The sequence below is a fragment of the Schistocerca serialis genome, chromosome 4, assembly GCF_023864345.2.
Source record: "Schistocerca serialis cubense isolate TAMUIC-IGC-003099 chromosome 4, iqSchSeri2.2, whole genome shotgun sequence".
NCBI lineage: Eukaryota > Metazoa > Arthropoda > Insecta > Orthoptera > Acrididae > Schistocerca > Schistocerca serialis.
Window position 1 is genome coordinate 451686936 of NC_064641.1, and position 26214 is coordinate 451713149.

Below are 26214 nucleotides of genomic sequence, written 5' to 3' on the forward strand. Positions count from 1 at the left end.
TTGTCTTTTCATTTGCCGCTTGCGACGTTGGCATGTATACCTGAATTATTGTTGTAGGTGTTCGTTAGAATCCACACATATTATAAAAATGGAAATATTTAACTTTATCTAACCAGAATATTTAAACAATATCTATATAACTGAATGTTTGCTGGCAAGCTAAGAAATTAATTGAATGTCTATCAGACGCAAAGCAGAGGAAATTGGATTAATAATGTCACTAGATTTCTCCTTTTGCTGAAAGAAATTCAATGTCTTCATCGTCCACCTGGTGTTGAATCTCTGCCTGAAAGATCTGACAAATGTGACTGTCGTTAGCTCTTGTTATTCACCAAACACCAGCACTGCGTAATATATCTGCCAAAGAAACCTGAAAACTTTGCTGAAATCGTTTACTGGCGAATGACTGTCTCTGCCGTGAAATCCTGAGTCTGATTTAAGAATCAGGGAGTTCGTCTAACGTGCTATCGCGAAGCTCAGCGTTTAGGATGATTGGCGCTCCTGGCTATGTTGTACATTAACATGCAGTTCCGTTTTTTAAAAGCTTACGTGAATCGAAAGGGCACAAATACATGGAAATGAATACATGGAAATACATGGAAATGAATTTTTTTATATGACATTGCAAACACAGTTCATTTTTTGTTTTCGTTTGTAATGGAAAATCTGCGAAATGAATAGCTACCCAGAGGCAACGGCAGGGTTGCCGTTAGTATTAAATAAAGATCGATACATTAATCTTTGTCACTATTCGTATTACACAGATTTTTGTAGCATAGTAAATGACATTTTTTGTACTAAGTTATACGCTTGTTATTATCTTGATTTGTTTGTTTACACAACTATGATTTGTGCGAAGAGCAAAATTTATTTAATTTATTGTTAAAGGAACTCATTAATTTTTTTTCCAGTTCAAAAGTTCATCAGTACACCCAAAACTGACTCCGCTTAGCATGCTACATTACTGCTGTTTCCAGAATGATATTTTCACTCTGCAGCGGAGTGTACGCTGATATGAAACTTACTGGCAGATTAAAACTGTGTGCCGGTCCGAGACTCGAACTCGGGACCTTTGCCTCGGTCCGACACACAGTTTTAATGTGCCAGGAAGTTTCATTACTGCCTGTTGTACAGAAATGAATAAAATGCGTCTTTTCAAAAGTAAGACAGAGCCCATTTACAAAAAAACAACATATTAAATCTTTCAAAGACGTTATTAACAATTTTTTTCTACTGCTTCTGTAACAGGACTGATTACAACATATGTGTCACCTGCCAAAACACCAACTCTGCTTGACTGTTGGGTGGAAGCTCATTCACATACACCAGCTATTAGAGTGGAACCAAACCAGAATCCTCTGAGACACCATTCTTGAGTTTCCCTATCAGAATTATTCAGAACCATTTCTTGTGTTCTTTCTGTTCCAGATAATTGAAACAATTTTTTCGTAACACCTTTAATTCCTTGCATCTCAAGAAAGAATGTCATAATCTCTTTAATGTGTTTCATTCGTGTGTGAAGGTGGGAAAAGCACACTTGAGCGCACTCTGACGTGTGCTGTCGATTGCCGTTGATCATTACGCCTACAATGGCTGTATACTTTACAGTCTTTCTGAAATAATACGTCGCATGAAAAGATGAATCTCTAACAGTATCTAACCACGTATTCTGATGCTTCTTAGTCAATTCATATGGCGCAAATTGGGAACAGCTGTTCCAGTTGTCTTAAAACTTGTGAATAATGGCATTAACAAATGTTCTAACATCTATCTCAAAGACAACACCAGCGTCTGCTGCGCTTGTTCAATGTTGTCTGTCATTATGCTTGTTGACTGTTGAGCCGAGAGTGGCACAGCAGTCCTCGCTACAAAGTGTTGGTACCAGTTACCAGCAAGTTTCCCGCTCGCCGCCTTTATTACTTACAACAATATCCTATGAGGGACCATTGTGCCGGCCGTTGTGGCCGAGCGGCTCTAGGGACTTCAGTCCGGAACGGCGCTGCTGCTACGGTCGCAGGTTCGAATCCTGCCTCGGGCATGGATGTTGTGATTTCCTTAGGTTAGTTAGGTTTAAGTAGTTCTAAGTCTAGGGGACTGATGACCTCAGATGTTGAGTCCCATAGTGCTTAGAGCCATTTGAACCGGGACCATTGTTAGTAGTTTGCAGCATGATTCTGTGCTTATGCGTTGCTCCATTCTAATGTGATGCGAGTCTTCACACTCACTGTCTCTGCCCACAACAGACGTACGTACCTACTACAGTTTGATGTTTTTCACCCTTCGTGGCACTTCTCGAGACGTTTCTTCAAGCACATTCGCATGCACACATTTTTAATACTTGTTCCTGCGTGTTGCGTTCTAGCCGTAGGCAAATTTACTGAGCATACTAGACATACCTTGTATGACTGTTACGACGTATAATTCGTAGTGAGCATATTCAAACTTCCTGGTGTATCTCACTTAATTTACGATATTGCAGTGCCTGTGTCGTTAAAAAGTACAATGAAGTGTTCCTTCAGACATTCAAGCATATGGAATTTTGGGTCTGGCTTTGAGTCCTGCGCAGATAGCCAAAACGGTGCCGGAAAGGTAGCTCAGCGTGTACGGTCAGAGGGTTAGCCGCCCTCTGTAACAAAAAAACTGAGTTAATGGAACGACGATGAACTTGAACAAGCGTCATGGGACGTCTGCCCTGAACTAATAGAACGAAAAATCACGAACAAAGTGAAAAAAACAGTTAAGACGACCTCTGGCATAAATCGGGAAATCGTGGATCGAGTCCCGGTCCGGCAAAAATTTTCACTGTCGTGATTCCATTATACAGCTGTTGGTTGTCGATATTCGCAACTGCGAATACGTTTCACGTATTACCTAATTTACTTTTCTTATGGGTAATAAGCAAGAACTTCAAGTAGATGCCTTGCATCTCCACGCTAGCTCTAGTGAGACTGCACAGTGCCGGCGACTGTGAGGTGCTCCAGTGTTTCTGTTGTTGTCGATGAGTATGGACAGAGTGGCACTGCGGATATGCAGTCCGGTAACTCGTTCTACTCGGAAAGCATTAAGGCAGCCAGCGAGATCATTCGGCTGAGCAATAACTCGTCTCCTGATCACAGGAAAAATCTGAAAAAGTACTTCTACGGCCAGTTTTCGAAGCACATACCATAGGATCGAACATCGTTGCATTATACCTGCCGGTATAGTAGAGGTTCCTCTAGATACATAACTAAATGCCCTCCGAGTTCAGAATTTGAGACCCGAAGCTTGCAATAATAAAGTTCATTCATCGCCAATGGAAGAGTTTGCTTGTTGCAGCTGTGTCGGCAGGGGAAAGTTTTCCAGCCGAACTACTCCACCTTCCCTGGATCTTAGCGGAAGAAAGGGACAAAAAGTTTCCACGGCTTGAGTCTTGTCTGGCACAGTAAAGCCTGCCATCCAAGGAATTTATGTCTTTATGAAAAATATTGGATTTAGTAACCAACTTTTATAACCATATTAATTACTTTCAGCGTAGCCGGACTAAACAAATAAATGCTGATCAACAGGAAGGAGCAATGTTCATAAACTGCGGAATAAGAGAGTCCAAAACGACTCCTTAAATAACTTTATTGCCCTAATGAAACTGATATAGTTCATGTACAACACATTCATTAAATAACAAACATTATTAAAAAAGGAGACAAAGTTCCTAGAAAAATTGTTGAACAGTTCATATACGGAAGACAGATTTGTTTCAGACAGTTCTATTAAAGAAAATGTGCATTAGCCATATTGTTAACCAAGGTGGTAATTCTTCTGGAAAACCAATTCTCATGGAATTATATTTTACGTGGAAAAATCAGGGAAATCTCAGGGAATTCCACGAATTTCCTAAACTCTCACGGATGTATGAGTTCTTAAGCTAGTACAGAAATTTAATTTTATTGACTTTCGTAAATCATAATCTTTAAAATACTTAATATTTCAAAGTGAGTTAGTTATATGAATATTTTTCCACATATTATTCCACATAAATTATCGGTGTTTGAAAACTACGATTGAAATACTGCTTATGGCTAATATATCTCAGCTGAGAGGAAGGAAAAGTCGTTATTGCTGCATATGCCCCCTGCCCCCAACGTTAATTTATCAGGAGCTTTTAATCGTCCTCTCCATGCCTGGAATTCTCAGGGAATTTTTTTCTAGTTTCAGTAGCCACCCTGCTAACGCACAACGATGGCTACAGTTCAGTTTTCATCACAAACGTCCTTTGGCATAAAATCAACATATAGAGTACGAGCTGAACCAGAATCAGCATGTCAGCTACGATCAGTGGCAGTAGAATTCTCGATATTACCTGACCATAGGGCCTTGGATCTTGTGGGTCAATCACGGGCACTGTTGCAGTTTTCTGGCGGTGTGTCCTCCGATCCGCGTAAAAAATTGGCTAATCCTGATCACTAATGCCATTTCGGAGGCTCTCGCCTACCGCATCTGCAACCCTTCGGGCATCTCTATCACGCGGGCAGCCACCACTGCCGTTGCACGTTGCACATCGTTAGTACGACACGACGCCATCAAGACCGGCCACTCGAGAGGGAAATACTTTCAACAGCATTCCGTTACATAAGCCGGCGGCAGGACAACACGAGTCAGTCAGTTTTAGAGGGCCTCTCCTGGTCCGGACGACTGCCGCTACTCGCCCATCGAACAGGATTGCTTTCGAAGCACATCATTGGGATAAAGCTGCTTCAGAAATCATCATCGTTTCTTCTTCCGGACGTTAGCTTCTGCAGCAGCACAGTGTCTTCATCATTAGTTAAGTCACTCTGAATCGGACTTCCCGGCCTTCCGCCTTAAACTCTAAGTGTTCTTATTGAATCCAAACCAAAACAGTCTTCATCTTCCGACTCAGGCTTACAGGCCACGCATTTAACAATCAGCCAGTGATCATTGCCGAACAGCAAGTACTCACTCCCGACTTGGCTCCAGGCGGTGTTTATTTCCCAGCGGAACATTCCACCAGTGTTTTTTATGTGAACTTAACTCCGATCAGCGGCCTCGGCGCTTATTATCAGTCTGGCCTTATTGTGATCCACAGTTGATTTGTATCTATTGTAACTGTAATTTTGCCCTTTATTTCCGCACCACCGAAGCAGACATTTTTTGTTCAATAAATTTGTTATATCCTGGACATTGCTTTCCTGCGTCGCGGAGCGTGACACTTCACTGATTATCGCGAGGTCTAAATCCACAGGTGATTTACTATGGCTGTAGATAAGCCCACAGAATAAAACTTAAGTCAGCATGGCACCTAATTAGAGTTCATTTGCGTACTGCTTCAAATTAGACGAGAAGCTGCAAGTGTGCGAACCCAAGTGGAAGAACAGAGCGAACGAAAATGTTTTGCTGGAATCCTTGAATAATCTTGAGTCCAGAGAGAAACAAAGAGACGAATGAAGTAAGTAGCCAAAACTCAAAATTACATCAGAACTTAGGCAATGCTCTGATCTAACTGCCATCTCTCTGTCAGCCTTGAGAAACCCAAAAATCTGATATGCAAATATAAACGATTCATCATTACAACACATGAATTGAAAGCCATATTAACTACGTGCCTGATCCTATACGTACAGAAGAGCAATCAGAACATTCCGTCACTTACACATTGCTTGGCTAGGCCTCAGTGTCTGTTCTTTATTTAGTTTAAGCTCCGTTATATAACATTCTAAACAGACAGTAATCGTAACAGCTAATCGTCCCTGTGCGTGTTACAGATCATCCAACCATTGTGAGGACTAACATGCTGATCCGAAGCATGGGACCAATATCGGAGCTGGATATGGTAAGACTCAGCGGCATCTACTTAGTAGACTATTAGTATAATATCTTTCTTTTGCTGCAGCACTGCCCACTCTCAGTTCACCATGCTACATGGTCGAGATACGAGGACATACTTCTAGAATGAGAAGTCTGAAGACACTAAACTGTGGTAACTGATCCACAAGACATGTATCATATAAGGGACGATCAAAAATCGTCCTTTATAAGGGCGTAAGTCCAGAATCGCTATGCGAATAAGGCAAAATCGCTGTGAGCATTGAGGCAACCATCCCACTGACCCACGAGGTATGGTAAAGCACGCTGTCCTGCTGCGTGAAGACGTCCGTAACTGCCTGCTGCACATCCTTGTCCAACAAGAATCGTGGACCCTTAAAGACTTTTTTTAAGGGACGGAAGGCGTGATGGTCGCGTGGGCACAGATCAGGTCGGATGCTCGGGTATCTTCCACTTGAGTTGGTTTAACTTCTGCGTAGCTACATTTGCGATTTGCGGATGAGCATTATCATGAAGCAGCAGCACCCCTTGTCGCAATTTTCCCGGACGCTTCGCTTTAATTGCACGCCGTAATTCTTCGTTCTCCGATGGAAGTCTACCAGTGGCTGTCCTTCGACAGCCAAAATTAGGATAACAGCGCACTGGTCCTGTTTGGAGGCATGTGGTAATAACGTCGCCATAGTTCCCGTTTCCGAATTGACCGCACACACATCGGAAAGATACAAATGCCAAACTAATTCCTTGACTACATGTCGGTGCTTATATACCGGCGTCGGGGTAGTGCTATGTTGCGTATTCGCGGCAGCAAAGCCCTCGGAAGGGTAACTTTTTGATCGCCCCTTGCACCACAGTGTCCATAACATGTAATTAGAAAAGTCCTCAGCCCGAGGATAATACATATTTTAGTATAAAAATGAGAAATGAAACAGTTAACAGATGGTATATTTGTCAGCGAGGTGGTATGTTCTCTAAGGAGAACTTGTGATTCTCCTTTTTGGAATATGGTTATTAAACAGTCTATTCGTGAGGAATACTATCGTAAGACTAATCACGTTTCATTACAATTACACCTACTGATTTCAACGATGTTGCAACAATTTCGATAGTGGAAGAGTTACCTAATTTTGGAGAAGTTATCCGATTTCATGTGGTAGAGACTGATATAAATATGTAGCAATACGCTTCCCTGTAATGTATTGGTCTTGAAATGAATTTAAAACCGGTATTGTTGTGAATATACAAAATAGGCAGCATAAAACAGGTTTGGAAAATATTTCACGCACCTTAAGATAGGCATCCCAACTCACATAATCTGGGCGCAGATGATGCAAGTTGGGTTACGTATCTTCAGGTGCATGAAATATTTTCCAAGCCTGTTTCATTGCGTCCATCCTGTAGAAGAGTGCTAGCATAGAGTGATTATGTCTGTTAATAAAACTCCACTCACGCAAATTGTGGTAGTTTCAAAATTTTCATTACAATTTTAACAACTCACTTCAAATGACAATACGTAGAAATAGTTCTAAAATGAAATGCATCACTTCACTGAGGCAGCAATGGTATATAATTTTGAACAGTAATGAAATCCACTAACGAAACCCCGTCCTTGTCATAACGTGTACTATCATGACTCATTAATATTATAACGTTATAGCTTCAAACATTAATTTGCAGTTGAAAAATCAATTGCACAGTAAGAGGCTGATAAAACCACGGAAACAGCACATCAAACTAAGAGAAACTTATTGCAACTAGTAATACAGTTTCAGAATCACAGCCTAAACCTTTCGTAACATTACTATAGGTTTCAAGATATACTCTAAATAAGAATTGTGCATTTAATTTGAAATTATTAAAACTGCAAAAACTAATTATAATATTGTATTTTACTAAAGCCTGTTTTGTGATATCTCACATATGTTGAACAAAGAATGATTTGAACTCCTGACAGCCATTCTCAGTACAGTCTTTTATTCTGTTGTTAATATTTTAACGCTAAAGACAAAATTTTACGTTATGGGGTAGGAACCTGTTCCAAATAGCACGAGTTATGTTAATCAATATCTGTACACACACACACACACACACACACACACACACACACAAACACAAACACACAGACTCACAAACACCAAATGTAAAGACTGACACACACTCAGAGCAATAGCAGACACTCTTACTACTACCAATACTAAACAAGAGAAAAACGCATTCCGCACGTCAAAACAAAGTGCACAAAATGTCGAAATTGCATTGGTTCTTCACAACACAAAAAAATGAATATAATTAGTGTTAGTGAAGACGGTACGTGGTAAAATCTACCACTTATGTGTGGGAAAAACGGAAAGAATGGCGAAAGAAATAAAAAAACGTGAGTAACGATAATAATTAATACTGTTTATAGTAGTAAGTTAAAACATAAGAACTGTTCATGATCCTAGCAAACCAAAATTATGAGAAAAACTATATTGTTGGTGATCGCTGCTTTAAAATAAAACAAAACGCGTTTGGTCTTAATCACACTTCATTGCAGTCATAAAACTCGTTATTTAACCTACAGCACTTGTATAACTGCGACTGTGGAAAACAGAAGTCGTAAAACAAAGTGTAAAATATGTATATAAGAGAACTGATTTCTTTTGAGTCTGGTAAATACAGGTATTCCATATTTTTACCAGAAAATAGCTGGAATTGAAAAAAAAACAAATGAAGTGACAGGAAAATGCGGTGTACTTTGCTCTGGGTGACTGTTTTGCAGGACTACTCTATGGACTGCTACTTCCGACAATACTGGCGCGACTCACGACTCAGTTTCCTGGGCCCCATCAAGAGTCTGAGTCTGAGCATCAAGATGCTGGAGCGCATCTGGCGGCCCGACACCTACTTCTACAACGGCCAGAACTCGTACGTCCACACCATCACCGTGCCCAACAAGCTGCTGCGCATCTCGCAGGACGGGGACATCCTCTACTCAATGAGGTGAGCACTGCTTTCTGTCCCAGTGAGGCAAGTGCCTCTAGCCCATGCTAAGAAATGAGCTCAACATGTCTTCGGTAACAATAAAATAATATTAATAACAATTTGTGTATGCTGTCACACAATGAAGCAGGCCTGGACTGCTTCTCAGCGTCAGCCACACCAGAAACTGTCTACTTTGCAAACATGGCCTTCACTTAACTGCCTTATCAACAGATAGCGCTTCCAAATTCTGAAAAACTGGTGAATAAAGTTTCTCCCTACGACATTGGACTGATTAATTTGTTATGTGGTTTCTAAAAGTCACTCCCTTAAGCCAGTAGGCCGACTTGTGAAATTAAAAAGTCTTTGCTTGGTTACCATCTTATTTTAAGAGTGGTAAATACTACAGCACTGCGCCGCCATGATGTGTCTAATGTGTGAATCAACGTTGTCACCAGAAGATATTTGCTAAAGGCGTGTAATGTACACTGACGGAAATGGAAAGTATTACACTATGAATCACCATTCCGATATTTATCAAATGCCTTTTCCCCACAGCTTCGTATCTCTACGTGTTGGACCATAATATTGCACATCTCCATACCCCCTACTTGCCAAACTCTTCCTGTCCCCTCTCTCTGACCATCTTGTCCTTCCTCTTCCTTGTCTACCTCTTCCTCCCCTCTCTCTCTCACAGTCCATCTGCTCTCCCTTTCTCTCTGCTCAGTCGTACGCATCCGAATGAGTAGCCCCTGAAAGACATGCCAATACTATCGGAGCCAGGAGGTTATAACGTTATATATATATATATATATATATATATATATATATATATATACGTTCTGTTTTATATACAGGGTGTTAGGTGTATAGGTACAGATATTATTGTGAGTCTTCCTGCAAATTCAGCACATAATTTACTATCTGATGTTTTCTGCACAGTCATAGTTGCACTGTGGAAGAGACTATGCTTGTGAGTGTGTGTTATCTTTTTTTGCGTCAATGCATCCACATTTCAATACTTGACCTGTTGACCAGAGGAAAATAAACATTAATAGCTTGCTTGTGGAACACATTTTTGGAGGTACTAACCACCCTAAAAAGCTACTACTTCTAACAGCTATAATTATTACTCTCAAATGAAGTAAATACTGATGTAGTGTTGTTAAATATATCAACAGAAATATCTGTACTTATACCCCTAATACACTGACTTACATTCTATTCGAAAATGATGTCCATCGTCAGCATTAGTATGACGTGTGAACTCATTGTTCACTCATACGCTCTTGTATTCGTTGTGACACAGAAACAAACTATTTCGGAATGTAATTTCGAGAAATTTCTTGCCATGCTTAAAACACATGCTCTATGAAGATTTCTGGCTAGAGGCTTGTATGAAGGTATATGTCTTCCCATCGCATACCAGACATGCTCTAAGCATGATAAATTAGGGTTCTGGGCAGGCCAGTCAAGGATCTGTACATTCCACAAGGCGTTTGTGGTGTGAACTACATTGCGAGGTCTTGCACTGTTCTGCTGAAATATTCTATTTGGTCACGAAAGGAATACAACACAATTTATCTTCCTTGCTACAGTCTGAGGATCAACCAGCCTCCCTTCAACAATTACCAAATCAGTCCTTTTGTACTATCCAATAGCATTCCACACAAATCATCCAGAAGTTGGTGAGCTATGGGCTTCGAGAGTCGCTGCTTTCTGTGAGCTTTCACCAGGTCGTGACGGAATTGGGACCCGTTGCTGAACTCTGCAGAATGCCACTCACTGTCCTAGTTGACTCTGGCTCTGCACTGTGTGAATCTCTGCCGTCTGTGGTGTGTGGTGTCAGTGTTAAACGATGCATGGTAACTCGAGGTCTCTACCTGAGTTCCACTAATCTGTTCCTGGCTGATCGCGGTGACACTGGGGCTCTAACGTGAACGCGAGTTTCAACTACTTTCATCCATTTGCTCGTCAGATCCAGTCGAACAATCCTACAATCTGCATGTGGTGTAGCCCTTTTGTGAGAACCTCGACGGACAACTCGCCGAAGTGGAGTCAACTCAAAAGACTTGCACCAGGCGACCGGTCTACACGACGGAAGGCCCTAGCCACACGAGATTTCATTTGTGAGAACCATGGTATCTTGGCACATTACCTCCACGGAACGAACTGTTCATACGTAGTTCCAACTGGCTTAACTAGTCGGGTGCAAGATTAAAAATGCCATTTCCCTTATGCCAACTGGGTGTGTACCCTGTTAAGTGCATTTTCTGATCTACTCATTTTTCCTCGCAGCATCCGTGGCAATGCGTTAATGTGTCGGTGTGATAAGTTTGCTTTTCCGGACTCGTCTCTGTTTACCGAGCAAGGTGGCGCAGTTGTAACACACTGAACTCGCACTCGGGAGGACGGTTGTTCAACTCCGCATCCAGCCTTTCAGTGTAAAGTTCACCGTGGTTTCCCTAAACTGTTTACGGCAAATGCTGGAACGAGTACTTTGAAAAGGACACAATTTCTTTCCCTATCGTTCCCCATTGCAAGCAAAATCTGTAATGGCATTCGTCCTCGGCAGGACGTTAAACCCTAATCTTTCTCCCTTTATTTTGTTTCGCGCTCCATAACTCGCCGCGCGTCTTGCTAGCTAAGCAACTCAATGGTGTTTCCCTTAACAGTTATCGTCGCGTCCCAGATTATATTCTCTCTGATACATTACATACCTAGGGATATTTTACCTACTTCCTTGAGGATGATCCATGGTCCACTGACGATATTTCGATATTTACAATTACTCGGGTCGTACATATTCAAAAATTCTTTAAAAAAAAACATTGTCATATTGCAGATTAACTTTGTAATATAAGCCATCTAATCAAAAGTATCCAAATAGGTGTTGTGGACATTACTATGGGGCGTGTCTACCCTTAGTCTTTATGACGGCTTGAACTCCTCTCGGCACACTTTCAATGAGGTGTCTGCTTCTTCTTGGAGGATTGGCAGCCCATAGATCCCGAAGGGCCAAAATCAGATAAGATAGTGGTGTAGGACCTGGGGTCCAGAGCAAATTCGACGTTCTAACTCACCCCAAAATTGTTCCTTTGGGTTCAAGACAGGACCATGGGCATGCCAGTCCATTTCAGGAATATTACTGTCCACAAACCATTGCCCTGCAGTTCCTTCTTTGACTTGTTGCACTGTCATACTAATAAAATCATCGTACCCGAATTGTTGCTTTACAGTACACAGTTCATAATGTAATACAGCGCGATCATATCCTTTCGCATTTTGCGCTTTCTTAACCTAGATAAGGGTGTACAATAAAACCACGAATAGGACCCCCATACCGTAACATCGCCTCCTTCGCATTTCACTTTTGAAACCACACACGATGGCAGATAACGTTCTGCAAGCATTCGCGAAACCCAGTCCCTTCCATCGGATTGCCACATTGTACAGCGTTATTCATCACTCCAGAGCACTTGTTTCCAGCTATCCAATGTCCTGTGACGTCGCGCTTTACACCACCTAAAGCGTCGCTTAACATTGCCTACAGAAATGTATCGCTAACGAGGAGCGCCGCTCGACCGTTATACCCCATTATTTTTCACTTCCGGTGCACCGTCAATGTACCTAGCTGGGCTGAGTGATTCCTTCCGCTGATTTCATGCAGTTTTTACAACCACCCTCTGGAACGATCGACGGTCCCTGTTCATGAGGTCTACCTGGTCTTTGTTTAGCTGTTGTTCTTCATCTGCGTTTCAACTCCAGAATCACATCACCAGCAGTCAACTCGGGCAACTCAGAAAGCGTCGAAATGACTCCGATGGATTTGTTACTCAGGTGCCATCGAATGACTAGTCCATGTTCAAAGTCACTTAGCTTTTCTAACCAAACCATTCTACTATTACTGCTTCTCTGCTGACAACACAATACTCGCTGTCCCCTTTAATACTACCGGGTCTGCCTCTCGTGACACCTAGGGTCACTTCCACATTACATACGGATGTCTGGATACTTTCGATCAGGTGGTGTATGTACATGGATGAGGTCTGGAGACACCAGTAGACTATATAATGGTAAGACAGATTTAGAAATTTTAAATCACAAAACATTTGCAGGGGCAGAATTTACTCGACATTAACTTCAGAACAGAACTGAAGAATTTGCAGGAAGGTAGGAAATTAAGATAAGGCCTGGGTGAGTTTAAAGGAGCAGGATGGTATTAAAAGTATCAAAGAAACCATTGGACAATGATTGACAAAAAAGGTAAAAGGAACACAACACAAAACAAATAAGTAGTTTTGATAGATGATGTAGTGAACACAGATGGGGATCAAATAGATAAAAGGATAAGGCCATTACAAATCCATGGATAAAACACTCATATTGAATTTAATTATTGAAAGGCAAGAAGATAAAAATGCATCTAGTGAAGTAGGAAAAAGAGAATACCGACCTCTAAAAGATGAGATTGACAGAAATTGCAAAATGGTGAAACTGGAATAACCAACTCAAAAATGGAAGGGTGTACAACCATGTATCAATATAGGAAATTGAAGAGAAAAGAGAATCAGTTTTTCGACTATCAGTTGTTCATATGACAAGCCCAGAGTAAGCAAAGAAGCGAAAGCTGAAAGGAATGTATAGAAGAGCTGTACAAAGTAAACAAACTTGAAGACAGTATTGTAGGAATGGAAGAGGAAGCAAATAAAGATAAGAGGGAAGATATGATACTGCGAGAAGAATTTGACATAGCACTGAAAGACCTAAGTCGAAACAATGCTCCTGGTGTAGAACACATTCCTTCAATATCCAAGAGATATTTGGGAGAGCCAACAATAACAAACCTAAATATTACGAAATCTGATTCGCAACCTGCGAATCTAAATTCATTTCATCTGCACTATTTATCGGTGACATACGAAAACATCTGCCGAACAGGGACTCGAATCCAGATTTCCCGCTTAACGTAAGTGGTCGCTTTCACAACTTCGACTACCCGAGCACGCCTCCCGGACCGACCCAAACTTCCATATGTCACTACTAGTGTAGTGGAATTAGTCGAATGGAATCAAGCGATGCTGAGAGAATTAGATAACGGAATTCGACGCTAAAACTAATAGATGAGTTTTGGTATTTGGAGAGTGAAGTTACTGATTATGGCTGAAGTAGAGAGGGTGTAAAATGCAGACTAGCAATGGCAAGAAAGATATTTGCGAAAAAGATAAATTAGTTAAAATCGAATATAAATTTAACTGTTAAGAAGTCTTTTCCGAAGATATTTGTGTGGAATGTAGCCTTGTACTTAAGCAAAAGATGCTACCGTTTCTAATGAATTATCGTCAAATGCACATTTCAATGGTAATTGATCTAAAAATTAATTCTCCCAATGTACACCGCTCAGCAAAACTTAAGGAAAAGATAGATAATATATTACCAACTTGGTATAAATGAATGACAGTACGGGAGCATATTGTCTGGGGCCTCCCAGTCGTGCACAGACAGTTGGACATCACATGGCGCGAGTTCACTGTGACTGTAGCACCAAATGTACCTGGCACCGCAACACAAGACAGTTGAAGGAACGAGGAAAGACAGTGCGAGTAAATCAGCGAGCAGTAACGGTGAAGGGATTAGCCTAGCGGTCTAAGGCGCTGCAGTCATTGACTGTGCGGCTGATCCCGGCAGAGGTTCGAGTCCCCCCTCGGGCATGGGTGTGTGTGTTTGTCCTTAGGATAATTTAGGTTAAGTAGTGTGTAAGCTTATGGACTGATGACCTTAGCAGTTAAGTCCCATAAGATTTCACACACATTTTTTTGAGTAACGGTGAACTGTGATAGTGTTCCTCATTACCACATGGTCCGGAGACGACATTTAGATGACTTCTCACAGACGAGTGTATACAAGAGTTTGGTATTGCTCGTAGCACTGTTTCACGTGCACCGAGAACGTTCCGAAATACAGACACTGCTACGCGAGGAAGAGAAGTCTGTAAACCACAGTCGACTACAGCAGCAGATGACCGCTACATCGTACAGTAGGCTCGAAAGGACCCACATCAAACAGCAGGTTCATTTGCAGTCGTATTTAATACGAATGCAAGGCACACTGTCACAGGCTCCACAGTGGCATGGCTACGGCGTGGGGGTCGTCTCTTTGCCCGACGACCAGTACGTACCGTTCCGATACCACCCTCACATTGGCGGCTTCCTTTGCGATGGCGCCAAGAGCATACGGACAGGACCAATGACGAGTCTCGGATGAGAGCAGAATCAGTCTGAGTAGTAATTCTGGACGTGCCCTAACACGATGAGAAACAGGAAAGTGTCATACACCCAGGAACATTGGGGAACACGATAATTTTGGTACTTCAAGTATAAAGTGTGGGTATGCATAACGCTGCATAGGTGTCCTGAGCTCCAGCTCATTGAACGCAGTACACTCACCGGTCAACATTATTGAGACGCTGGCCGGCCGGGGTGGCCGAGCGCTTCCAGGCACTAGAGTCTGTAACCGCGCGACCACTACGGTCGCAGGTTCGAATCCTGCCTCGGGAATGGATTTGTGTAATGTCCTTAGGTTAGTTTGGTTTAAGTAGTTCTAAGTTCTAGAGGACTGGTGACCTTAGAAGTTAAGTCCCAAGTGCTCAGAGCCATTTGAATTTTGAATGTCTGTATTAAGAACCAAGTACCGCCCTTTGTAATGTCCAGGAGACCATCATGAATTGCGATGACTTCAGAGTAGTAATTGTCCGTGAACAAAAGTGTCATTTCTGTTCGACTCATTGCGTATTTCTTCCGGTTACTTTCTGCTCTATTGCATAGCAGTTCTATCTTTGCAAGGCCCAAGTTTCATCGATCTGTTACTTGAGAATGATACATCATGCCAAAGTTACTTTCTTTTCAAGTTTTCCGCACCAGCGACTAGCCATTATTAGCACGCCATCATCTAGACGAAAAGGGTCCTCGAAACGTATCCCGCTCCACAGACGCAGGTTGGTGAAGGCTGAGATATTTTATGGGGTACATTCACCTGGCCTCACATTGGACCTGTGGTGTTCATCGAAGACACCATTACAGCACACTATTGCAGACCACCTGTATCCCTTGATACTTGGTGTGTTCCTCGGCGGTCAAAGCATATTCCAGGATGATAACTGTCCATGTCACGAGACCACAGTGCTGCAGTACTACAGTGATTTGAGGATCATGTTAGTGAACTCACATCGACGTCTTGGCCACCAACTTCGCGTGAAGTGTATCTGATGCAAAACATCTGTAACGCTATCGGACACCAGATCCGCTTTCACAACCACCGGCCAGTAAATTGCGGGAAATACTTGAGCTGTGCGGTGACACTTGGAGCTATATACCTCTGGAAACCTACCAAGAACCAGCAGAATCCAGGACGTGTAGAATCGCTGCTGTATTGCGTTCCAAAGGTGAGCCGACACACTATTAACCGGGTGATCATAACTTTTTCTCTCATCAGTTTATTTCAGAGTTCACACAAAGTTTATAATTCGTTGTTTGGTAGGACTATGTTACATGAGCCTAGTAGGAAGTTATTGCGCTACTTTTATTTCCACTATAATGGACGATCAAAAAGTTGCCGTTTGAGGACGTTGCTGCAGCGTATATGCAACGTAGGGCGACCCCAATACGGGTATGGTTCAAATGGCTCTGAGCACTATGCGACTTAACTTATAAGGTCATCAGTCGCCTAGAACTTAGAACTAATTAAACCTAACTAACCTAAGGACATCACACACATCCATGCCCGAGGCAGGATTCGAACCTGCGACAGTAGCGGTCGCGCGGTTTCAGACTGTAGCGCCTAGAACCGCTCGGCGACTCCGGCCGGCAATGCGGGTATATAAGCACCGACATGTAAGGAAGGTATTAGTGTGGCGCTCGTGTCTTCCCCAGCTCGTGCCGTAAATACAGAAACGCAAACTATGGCGACGTTATTACCAGATGCGTCCAGGTGGGACGAGCGTGCTGTCATGCTTTTCAAATGGTTCTAATGGCTCTGACCACTATGAGTCTTAACATCTGTGGTCATCAGTCCCCTATAACTTAGAACTACTCAAACCTAACTAACCTAAGGACATCACACACATCCATGCCCGAGGCAGGATTCGAACCTGCGACCGTAGTGGTCGTGCGGTTCCAGACTGAAGCGCCTAGAACCGCTAGGCCACTGCGGCCGGCCTGTCATGCTTTTCTTAGCTGCCGAAGGACAAACACCGGTAGACATCCATCGTAGAATGAAGAATGAGAATGGGGCAGGTTGTCTGTCGAAAACCACCTGTTTGGAAATGGGATGCTGCTGCTTCATGATAACGCATGTCCCCATACCGCAAAGTCTGTAATTACGCCAATCGAGTGGGATATACTCGAGCACCCATTCTATAATCCTGATTTCTCCCCATTCGATTATCACTCCGTCGATCTCTTAAAACAAGCCTTGAAAGGTCAAAGATTCCTGTCTGATGAGGATGTGCAGTACGAAGTTCCGGATTTCTGCACGCAGAAGCGTACGATGTTTCGTGCGTAGGTGGAATGATTGCCTCAGTGCTCATGTAGATTTTGCCTGATTAGGATACCGATGCTGGACTGTACGGCCTTTGACCAAAAACTTTTTGTTCGCCCCTTATATATTACCGAGCAATACACAAGTTTTCTTAGATTTTGATGGCTTCCTCCACAGCGAGGACAATATCCTTGTACAGTTACAGATACCCCCAAAAGCAAACGGTACTGGAATGATGATTGAGAACTCAGTGTTACAGCGAGTTAAATTAAGAGAGTTTCTCTTTGACTATGTTTCTGAGTTCCGGTGTAACTACGTCATTACGACGAATTGCCCGTTCATCTATTGGCAATGTGCAATGAGTGATTTTTTTTTTAATGCGTCAAGTTGTAGGACCAAATTGAGGAGCAAATCTCCAAGGTCATGGAACGTGTCAGTACATGAAATTACGACACAAAAGTAATAACAGATAAAAATAAAATGTTTATGAACCCAGAAAAGTCAAGCTATAAGTTTAAGTAAACGCAGTCAACAATATAATCTGCTTAATTTTTCAAGTAACTCCTCAACAGAATAGACGGAGTGACTCACGAGGAAACTTTTCAGTTTCGTTTTGAAAGCGCGTAAATTACTGCCAAGATTTTTAAATTCTTGTGGTAGCTTATTAGAAATGGATGCAGCAGTATACTGCATACCTTCTGCACAAGAGATAAGGAAGTCTAATCCAAATGCAGGTTGGATTTCTGCCGAGTATTAACTGAGTGAAAGCTGCTTATTCTTGGGAATAAAATAATATTGGTAACAAGAAACGACAGTAAAGAATACAACGTACATCGAGAGGACAATGTCAAAGTACCCAGACTAGGGAACAGGGGTCGACAAGAGGTTCGCGGACTTACACCACTTATTGCCCAAACTGCTCGCTTCTGAACCAAACATATACTTTTAAAATGGAAGAGTTATCCCAAAATACCATACGACATAAGTGTATGAAAATAAACAAAGTAGACTAATTTTCGTGTCGAACAATCACTTCAGACACCGTTCGAATAGTAACAATTGCCGCATTAAGTCTCTGAACAAGATCCCGTACGTGGGCTTTCCACGACAGTTTACTGTCTATTTGAACATCTAGAAATTTGAACTGTTCAGTTTCACTAATCATATGCCCATTCTGTGAAATTAAAACGACGGGTTTTGTTGAATTGTTTGTTAGAAATTGTAAAAACTAAGTCTTACTGTGCTTTAGCGTTAGTTTATTTTCTACAAGCCAAGAACTTGTGTCATGAACTGCACAATTTAAAACTGCGCAAGTGTTGGACACAACATCTTTTAATATCAAGCTATATCATCAGCAAACAGAAATATTTTAGAGTTACCCGTAATACTATATAAATAAGCAGCTAGAGTGGCTATAACACTGATCCCTGAGGCACCCCCCATTTGATCGTCCCACTCAGACCCCACATCAAAGCCATCCTCCCTTTTTATAAAGCGGCTTTACTACTGAGTACTTTGATCGTTCAGGAAACACACCATTCCTAAACGAAAAATTATAAATATGGCTAAGTACAGGGCTAACATGTGCATGTGCAATATTCTGCTAGGCACTCCATCATATCCATGAGAGTCCTTAGTCTTCAATGATTTAATTATGACCCATCGCCCTCTTGTCTGTAACACAGGGGAGTATTTCAGACATCAATCTCCTGGCAAATGCCTTTGCCAGGAGAGTTATATAATTCCCTGTAGAAACTAAATTTTTATTTAATTCACTAGCAATGCTCAGAAAATGATTGTTAAATACGGTACATACATCTGATTTATCAGTAACAGAAATATTTTTACTACGATCTGACTTTATGTCGTCGACCTTGTGCTACTGACCAGATACTTCCTTCACAACTGACCACATGGTTTTAATTTTACCCTCTGAATTAGCTATTTTGTTTGCGCATCACATACTCTTTGCCTTCCTAATATCATTTTTAAGCACCTTACAATACTGTTTGTAGTGGGCAGCTGTAGCTTGATTGTGACTGCTTCCAACATTTTGATATAAATCCCACCTTGTTCTACATGATATCCTGATGCCACAAGTCAGCCAGCCAGGCTGCCTTTTACTGCTAGTACCCCGTTTAGAACGTTCCAATGGAAAGCAACTCTCAAAGAGCATGAGAAATGTGTTAAGGAAAGAATTATATTTGTCAACTGTGTTATCGGCACTATAAACATCCTGCCACTGTTGTTCCTTGACGAGGTTTTAAAAACTCTCTATTGCCGTTCGATTAACTATCCTACATAGTTAGTAATTATATATGACATTTGTTTGAGTATAAAAGCCTTTTAGTGTTAAAAGTTGTGCATCATGGTCTGAAAGGTCATTCATCCTTTTACAGAATGCCAATCTAGTAATGAACAATGAATAAAAATATTGTCATGGCTTTGCTACTATTCCCCTGCAACGTAGTTGGAAAAAACACAATCTGCATCAGATCATATGAATAGAGGTGATCTTCCAACGTCCTCTTTCTTCCACAATCACATACAAAATTAATATTGAAGTCACCACATATAACTAATTTCTGGTACTTTCTTATTAAGTGAATCAAGAACCCTCTCTATCTTGAGCAGAAATGCTCTGAAGTCAGAATTAGGCGACCCATAAACAACAAAAATTAGGAGTTTAGTTTCATTAAATTCAACTGCCCCTGCACAACATTCAAATATCTGTTCAGTGCAGTGCCGTGACAGGTCTATGGACTCAAATGGAATAATGTTTTTTACGTACATAGCCACTTCCCCACCCCGCAAAGAACTCCTTGAAAAACAGCGGGCTAATCTGTGTTCTGGTAAAGGAAGCCTCTGAATTGTTAAATTATTTAAGTGATCCGACATACCAATAATTTCAGAGTCAACGTCTGTAAGCAGTTCACTAACTTTATCTCTAATACATCATATTTTGATGAAATATCCTAATTCGTTTTCTACTTGGAAACATGACGTCCTCTGAAGGTGAGTCCTTAGAGGGACTTACTTTAAGCAGGTATACCTATAAGCTGACTTAACTCTAAAAAAAGATGCAGCTCTAACAGCAGCTACTACAGGAATTTTTCCATGAATGATGCTGCCACCCCCCACTACAATGCCACCTATAAGCTTTGTCAGCCTCCCCCTCCCGTACCTATTGAGGTACAGGCCATGCCTAGAGAAACCCAATCTACTGACAGACTCAGCTGGCACAATGTGACCTATGCCCTCTGCCAGCAGTGCCCACTCCAGCCCCATGTTAACGACCCTAACAGCCGCGTTAAGATGAGGCCGATCATGACGCTGAAACAGTTGCACGAAATGTCATGAGTGTTCATAAGAACTGGCGAGAGTGTCTTCACTCCGATCGTCCAAATACGTACTTCAAATGCAAATGTCATTGGCTTTTGGACATCTGAAAACACACCGTCTGTGAATAACGCCGGGAAATTCTCTCTTGCCATTTCAGCTGCAATATTTGTAAAATATTATTAGGCGGTTGACTCAGATCTTAAATTACGCTCGGATACTTACGAAAGACTGCTGATGCGGTCCAGATGTTCGACATCTGCTTCGCATGTGCAACTCACGTAGCTTCCACATCTGTCAGCTTCTACTGAGCCAGTTGGCTTAGTGATAATACGCTGGGCTTGTATTCTGAATTATGGAGGTCTTAGCCCCCGTTCGACCATTTACATTTTCCGCTATTTCCCTTTGAGTGCCCGTGGTTTCTGCCTGAAACCACCATTTTATTTTTTTAATTTTTTTATTTTCATATTCAGTTGCTAGGATCACGCAACAGCTTCAATTCCTCTTCTTTCCTAGTTGTCTTTTCCTTTACCAGCGAATCTTTTCACAGATATCCTTTCACTTTGAATAACCCCACTCCTGTAATTTTCTTTTACTTACGTCATTCCTTCTTCGATGTGCAGATTGAATAGTTGGGGCGATGGACTGCATCCCTGACTTCTATCCTTTCTTATTCAAGCACTTCTTTCATATTTTCCCTTCTTATTGTTCTCTCTTGGTTATTGTAGATATTGTTTACTACCTGCCTTCCTTTACAGCTTACACTTGTTTTCAAGAGACAGTTTGTCGTGAGTAACGAGACGTGAGAAAGTTCAGGAGCTATAACTTATGTACCTGCTTATCAGCCAGAATTGTGCCACATCTAGGTTAAAAAACTTACTGCTTATGATAAGGGGCGGCGAACAATGACAGTATACATCAGAACCCTAACAGCCTTTGCAGTCATTCCATGTATACTGCCGCTGGCTCATACGCTCATGAAATGGTGGTGAAGTGTTTTAAACGTAAACTCACTTGTGACTGATTATACCAGAGGCACCTAACATTGGAGGGGAAAAAGAGCTCTCTGGTCCTAGCAACAGTTTCTTCAATATTTCGTTTCAATATTATTTCAGAAAATTGTAAATCGTTGTATAGCTTGCGCCATAAATTTCCTGAATGGAAGGAAGACGAGCTATTACTATGGGCTCAGCTGTTAAGGAAAAAATTAAGGACCTGCATTTCAGTCTGAAAATATTTCTGGATCTAAAACACTTTATTACGCTACTCTAATAAATTGCGGACATCGAGAGGGCTTTCCAAATGGTATTATAAGATGTTGCTGCACACAAGTGCAAACTATTACCGTTTTTGTTAGGGTACCGACCGAGGCATAACGGGAAGACAACGTTTGCTGTGACTGACCACTTACACAGGACTTATTAAACTCCCACATCAAAATAATGACATCTGAGTAACAGAGGGAAAATATTACCCTGTGGTTACACAGGGTCAGGCAAAAGAAAATTCATATATTATATGGAATAATTAATGTTTGGTTACTTCATCCGCTCGTTTATAATAATGGCAGCTATATTTCTGAACAGCTAATTGTTATTGTTGTTTCTACAAAAGAAATACAGTATTTAATTTTTTTAAGTTCTCATACGTTTCTGACGGCATGGATTTACTTGCGTTTTAGTTACTGTGACACAGTAGTATTGCTCCACTTCTTAACTGGGCTATAGTACAGTCTGCTTATCGTTACACGACATTAATAACTTTTAATCGGTAGGCAGAAGATCAAGATGATGTATAGTCGACGAATAACATTAAACATAAATAAAAAACGTATTCTTAAATTAGGCAATTAATCTCAACTGTCTTGTGTGTATCGTAATTAATCTTATCATTTACGCAAGGCTTGTTTTCTCCGTCTCAATTAATGTGTTGTGAAAAATTTCATTTATCACAAAATCGTCCAGTGAGTATGATGATGTCTCTTACGACCTGTAAGTAATCAGAAGTATCTTGATTATACAGTGTGTCGCAGGATGAATGATCAGTATTCAGAGATATGACAGAAACGATCTTTCGAAGCAAGCAACTGTAGTAGACGTAGCCTCTGAAAGCTGTAGCTGAGAGCTGTGAACACTTCTTCATCTTCGGCACTGTGAAATAAATCTCTTCTACTGCAAGCTCTTTGCTTTCCATATTATGAGAGGTGGAGGTATAGACTAAGCAAGAAAAAAAGTCCTGTAAGCATGGGCTCTAATGTGCATACTTTAAGAGGTACGAGTACTTGTTCATCCTCGCTACAGTGAAACACACCCCTTCTACTGAACAAGTGCTCATAGCTCTTAAGGTATGCATTTTAGATGCCATTTTTACTGACCTTTCTTGCTTCGAATGATCGTTCCTCTCATATCCCTGAAAATGGCCATTCGTTATGTAACATCCTATATAACCTCACAGCATTTATATAACTTCACAGCATTTATTCTCAATACTTCAAGGTGTCACTACATAGCACTTCGAACGATGTACAAGTAGCAGATAATCAGAAGAAAATATGTCTTCTTAAGAGCGATAGGAGCATTAAGACAATGTTAAACGGGAATGACACCTTTATCTATTTTCTTTTACGTTCTTTGCAACAACAGGCATTTTGATCGCACCTAAAGTGGCCTTATCCGGTATGACGCATGAGAGATTTTGTGAAATCCTTTCATACCAGCGTCACTTAATCATTGTCACTGATGCGAAAGAATAGCGATCGAGAAACAGGATTTGACAGAGCTGTCGAAAGTATTAAAATATTGGACTCAGCCGTAAATTACTCAGTATCATTCTCCTCATGTACAGGAAAGTTCAAAAATTTTACTACTCCCATGTGTCTGGTGTCAGGAATTCGTAGATTTTGAGACAGCTCTCGACAGTATGTAACAAAATCTATACTATCAACCCTTTTTAAATGGCAATACATTGGAGTTGGACAAAAATGTGGAAACACATAAAAAATGGATGCCTGAACACAAGTACAGATGCTAGCCATACTTGCAGGTCTCGCTGTAGTATTTGGCCACGAAGGGCACCTGTGTTCAGTCGTGGTCAGTAATTATTTTATTACGTCGGAGCTAAGTCAATTCAAACTTCGGCAAACTGCTGGTGCTCTTATGGTGCTTCTGTAACGAAAGTGACCGAAGCTTTTGATGTTTCAAGACGCTTCACATCGAAGATTTATATCCCATATAGGGGAAGCAGGAAAGCGTCAACTGTAAGACACAATACGGACGGAAGTTAATTCTACATCTATCGATGACTTTCCATCAAAGAGAACATGTTGCGTCCTCCTAACCAAGAAGGAATTCTCAGACCAGTCGGATATTTCATTTGATACCCCCGTCTGATCTTACTTTTACTAATAAACGTTTATGTAGCACTTTGACAAATACTTTTCGGAAGTCAGGAAATATTGCATCCGTTCGAATGACTTGATTCATAACTTTCAGGATGTTACAACAGCACAAGTCAAGTCTGGCATGATAAATCTCTCAAGTATCCATATTGGTAGTCAAGGGGGAGGTAATTCTGTTCGAGATATCTCGTTACGTTTGAGCTCAGAGTATCTTCTACGACTCTACAACAAGCAGTTGTCACATATATGGGATGGTAGTTTTGTAGATCACCTTGTGTCCGAAAGCATTAAATAACAAAATAGCGCTAGGCGATATTTTCTGCGACCTATCTAAGGCATTTGACTGTGTGAATAACAGTTTTCTCCGAGATAAATTGACGTTATATGGAATTGATGGTGTAGCCAAACTTGGATAATATCATATCAAACCCAACGAATGCAGAAAGTTGTACTTAGTAGTATGTAGTCTGGCGTTAGTATTGTGACTAGAGAGAAATCACGTATGGGGTTCCCCACGGCTCAATCTTAGGTTCGCTATTTTTCCTTACATAAGTATGAATTTTCGTCTAATATGCAACAAGCAGAATTGTTTCGCTTTGCAGATGACACTAGTACTGTGATCAATCCAAGAATACATAGAGGAACAGAAGAAATCTTTTTTAAAAATGTCGTTGACTGGTTTTCTGCTAATGGTCTCACTCTCAATTTTAAAAACACACGCATATTCAGTTCTGCACATCTATGGGTACTACACCAATGAAAAGTGTAACACATGCTGAAGAAATAATAAATGGGATGGAAACTTCAGAATTAATTACACTGGAAACAACACATTTTGGGGCTCATAAAACAACTTAGTTCCGCTACATTTGCGCTTAGAATCATTGCAGATCTTGGGGAGTTTTGCATATTTTCATCAATAATGCCATATGGAATAATGTTCTGGCGTGACCCTTCTTTAAGGAAGAAAATATTCATCCCTCAAAAACGGGCTGTAAGAATGTTATGTAGTGCTCACCCACGATCACATTTTGACTACTGCCTTACAATATAATTATTCCCTCATCGAATTTGTCGTAAGAAATCCACAACAGTTGAAAAGAACAATGATGTTAATAATTACGATACCAAAAGAAAAGAATGTCATTCATCATTCCACATTAAGATTATTTTTAGCTCAAAAGAGTGTGCAAAACGCAGCTACCAAAATTTTTAATCGTTTACTCAGTGATATAAAACGTCTGACAGACAACAAAGTAAAATTTGGAAACAAACCGAAAAAGTTTTTTCTTGGCAGCTCCTTCTACTCCGTAGAAAATTTCTGTTTTTGTTAAGTTATGAAAGGTGGTGGGCAAGAATTACTAGCTCAGATCTGTTTATTTAATAATAATCATTAAAAAATTTGTAAATGCTCAGCATGTAGCCATATTTAGAAATTAATCTGCAGTCTGAATGCAAAATGACTCGTCGGACATCATTACGATTTATCGTGCGAATGATCCGTGGAACATAAAACTAACTAGCTTTTCGGAAGGGAACTCGGATTATCGATAGGCTATCAGAGATAATGTGGCTAGCAAGCAGCCACAGTTCCCCGCTGCTGTGCAGACGGCACAAGCGGACACTACACTGTAGGATTTCTGCGTTTAAAGCGCATGGTCACGTCTTGACACTTCGTCAGCGGAACTACAGCAAACAACTGAGGTGCCATTCATTAGTGAAATGTTACACCAAATTGCGCGGGTGTTCGACCCACTCGCCGAGAGGTTGGCAACCCCGCTGTTACGTGATTTAAAATTTACCGAATGGTATTTACAAGTTCGTCTGACCGAACCAGCCATGAGAGTAACATTTATGATACATATCCATAAATGAGGGTGGGTCGAGGAAAGGGAAACAAAATGAAGGTTCACTGGTTGAGAGAGTATGTGGTCACGTTTCAGTTATTACAAAACCTAGTAAAATTTACAAAGAACTTGGCAGTAAGAGGTCACTTATCTGCACGGCGTTGCTCTCCCACTAGCCAGGATGCGTGCATCGATTCGGCTGGAAAGGGCTTCAAAAAGCTGGCCCACAAGCATTGTAGCTGATGCTTCATATCTTGGATGAACTGGGACAGATTTAAAGTCCGAGTTGGATCCACATATATTCCACTGGGAACGATCTGG

The 26214-nt window shown here is 41.2% G+C and overlaps 1 protein-coding gene across 1 annotated transcript in view; it reads left to right on the forward strand.

Moving 5' to 3' along the window:
• Positions 1-26214, forward strand: part of LOC126474531 (gamma-aminobutyric acid receptor alpha-like) — a 192281-nt gene that overhangs the window by 118429 nt on the left and 47638 nt on the right. Inside the window, exons 2-3 of the mRNA XM_050102002.1 lie at positions 5757-5824; positions 8576-8796. Of these exons, the coding sequence (XP_049957959.1) occupies positions 5783-5824; positions 8576-8796 (263 nt within the window). The 5' untranslated portion in view covers positions 5757-5782. The remainder of the gene's footprint in view (positions 1-5756; positions 5825-8575; positions 8797-26214) is intronic.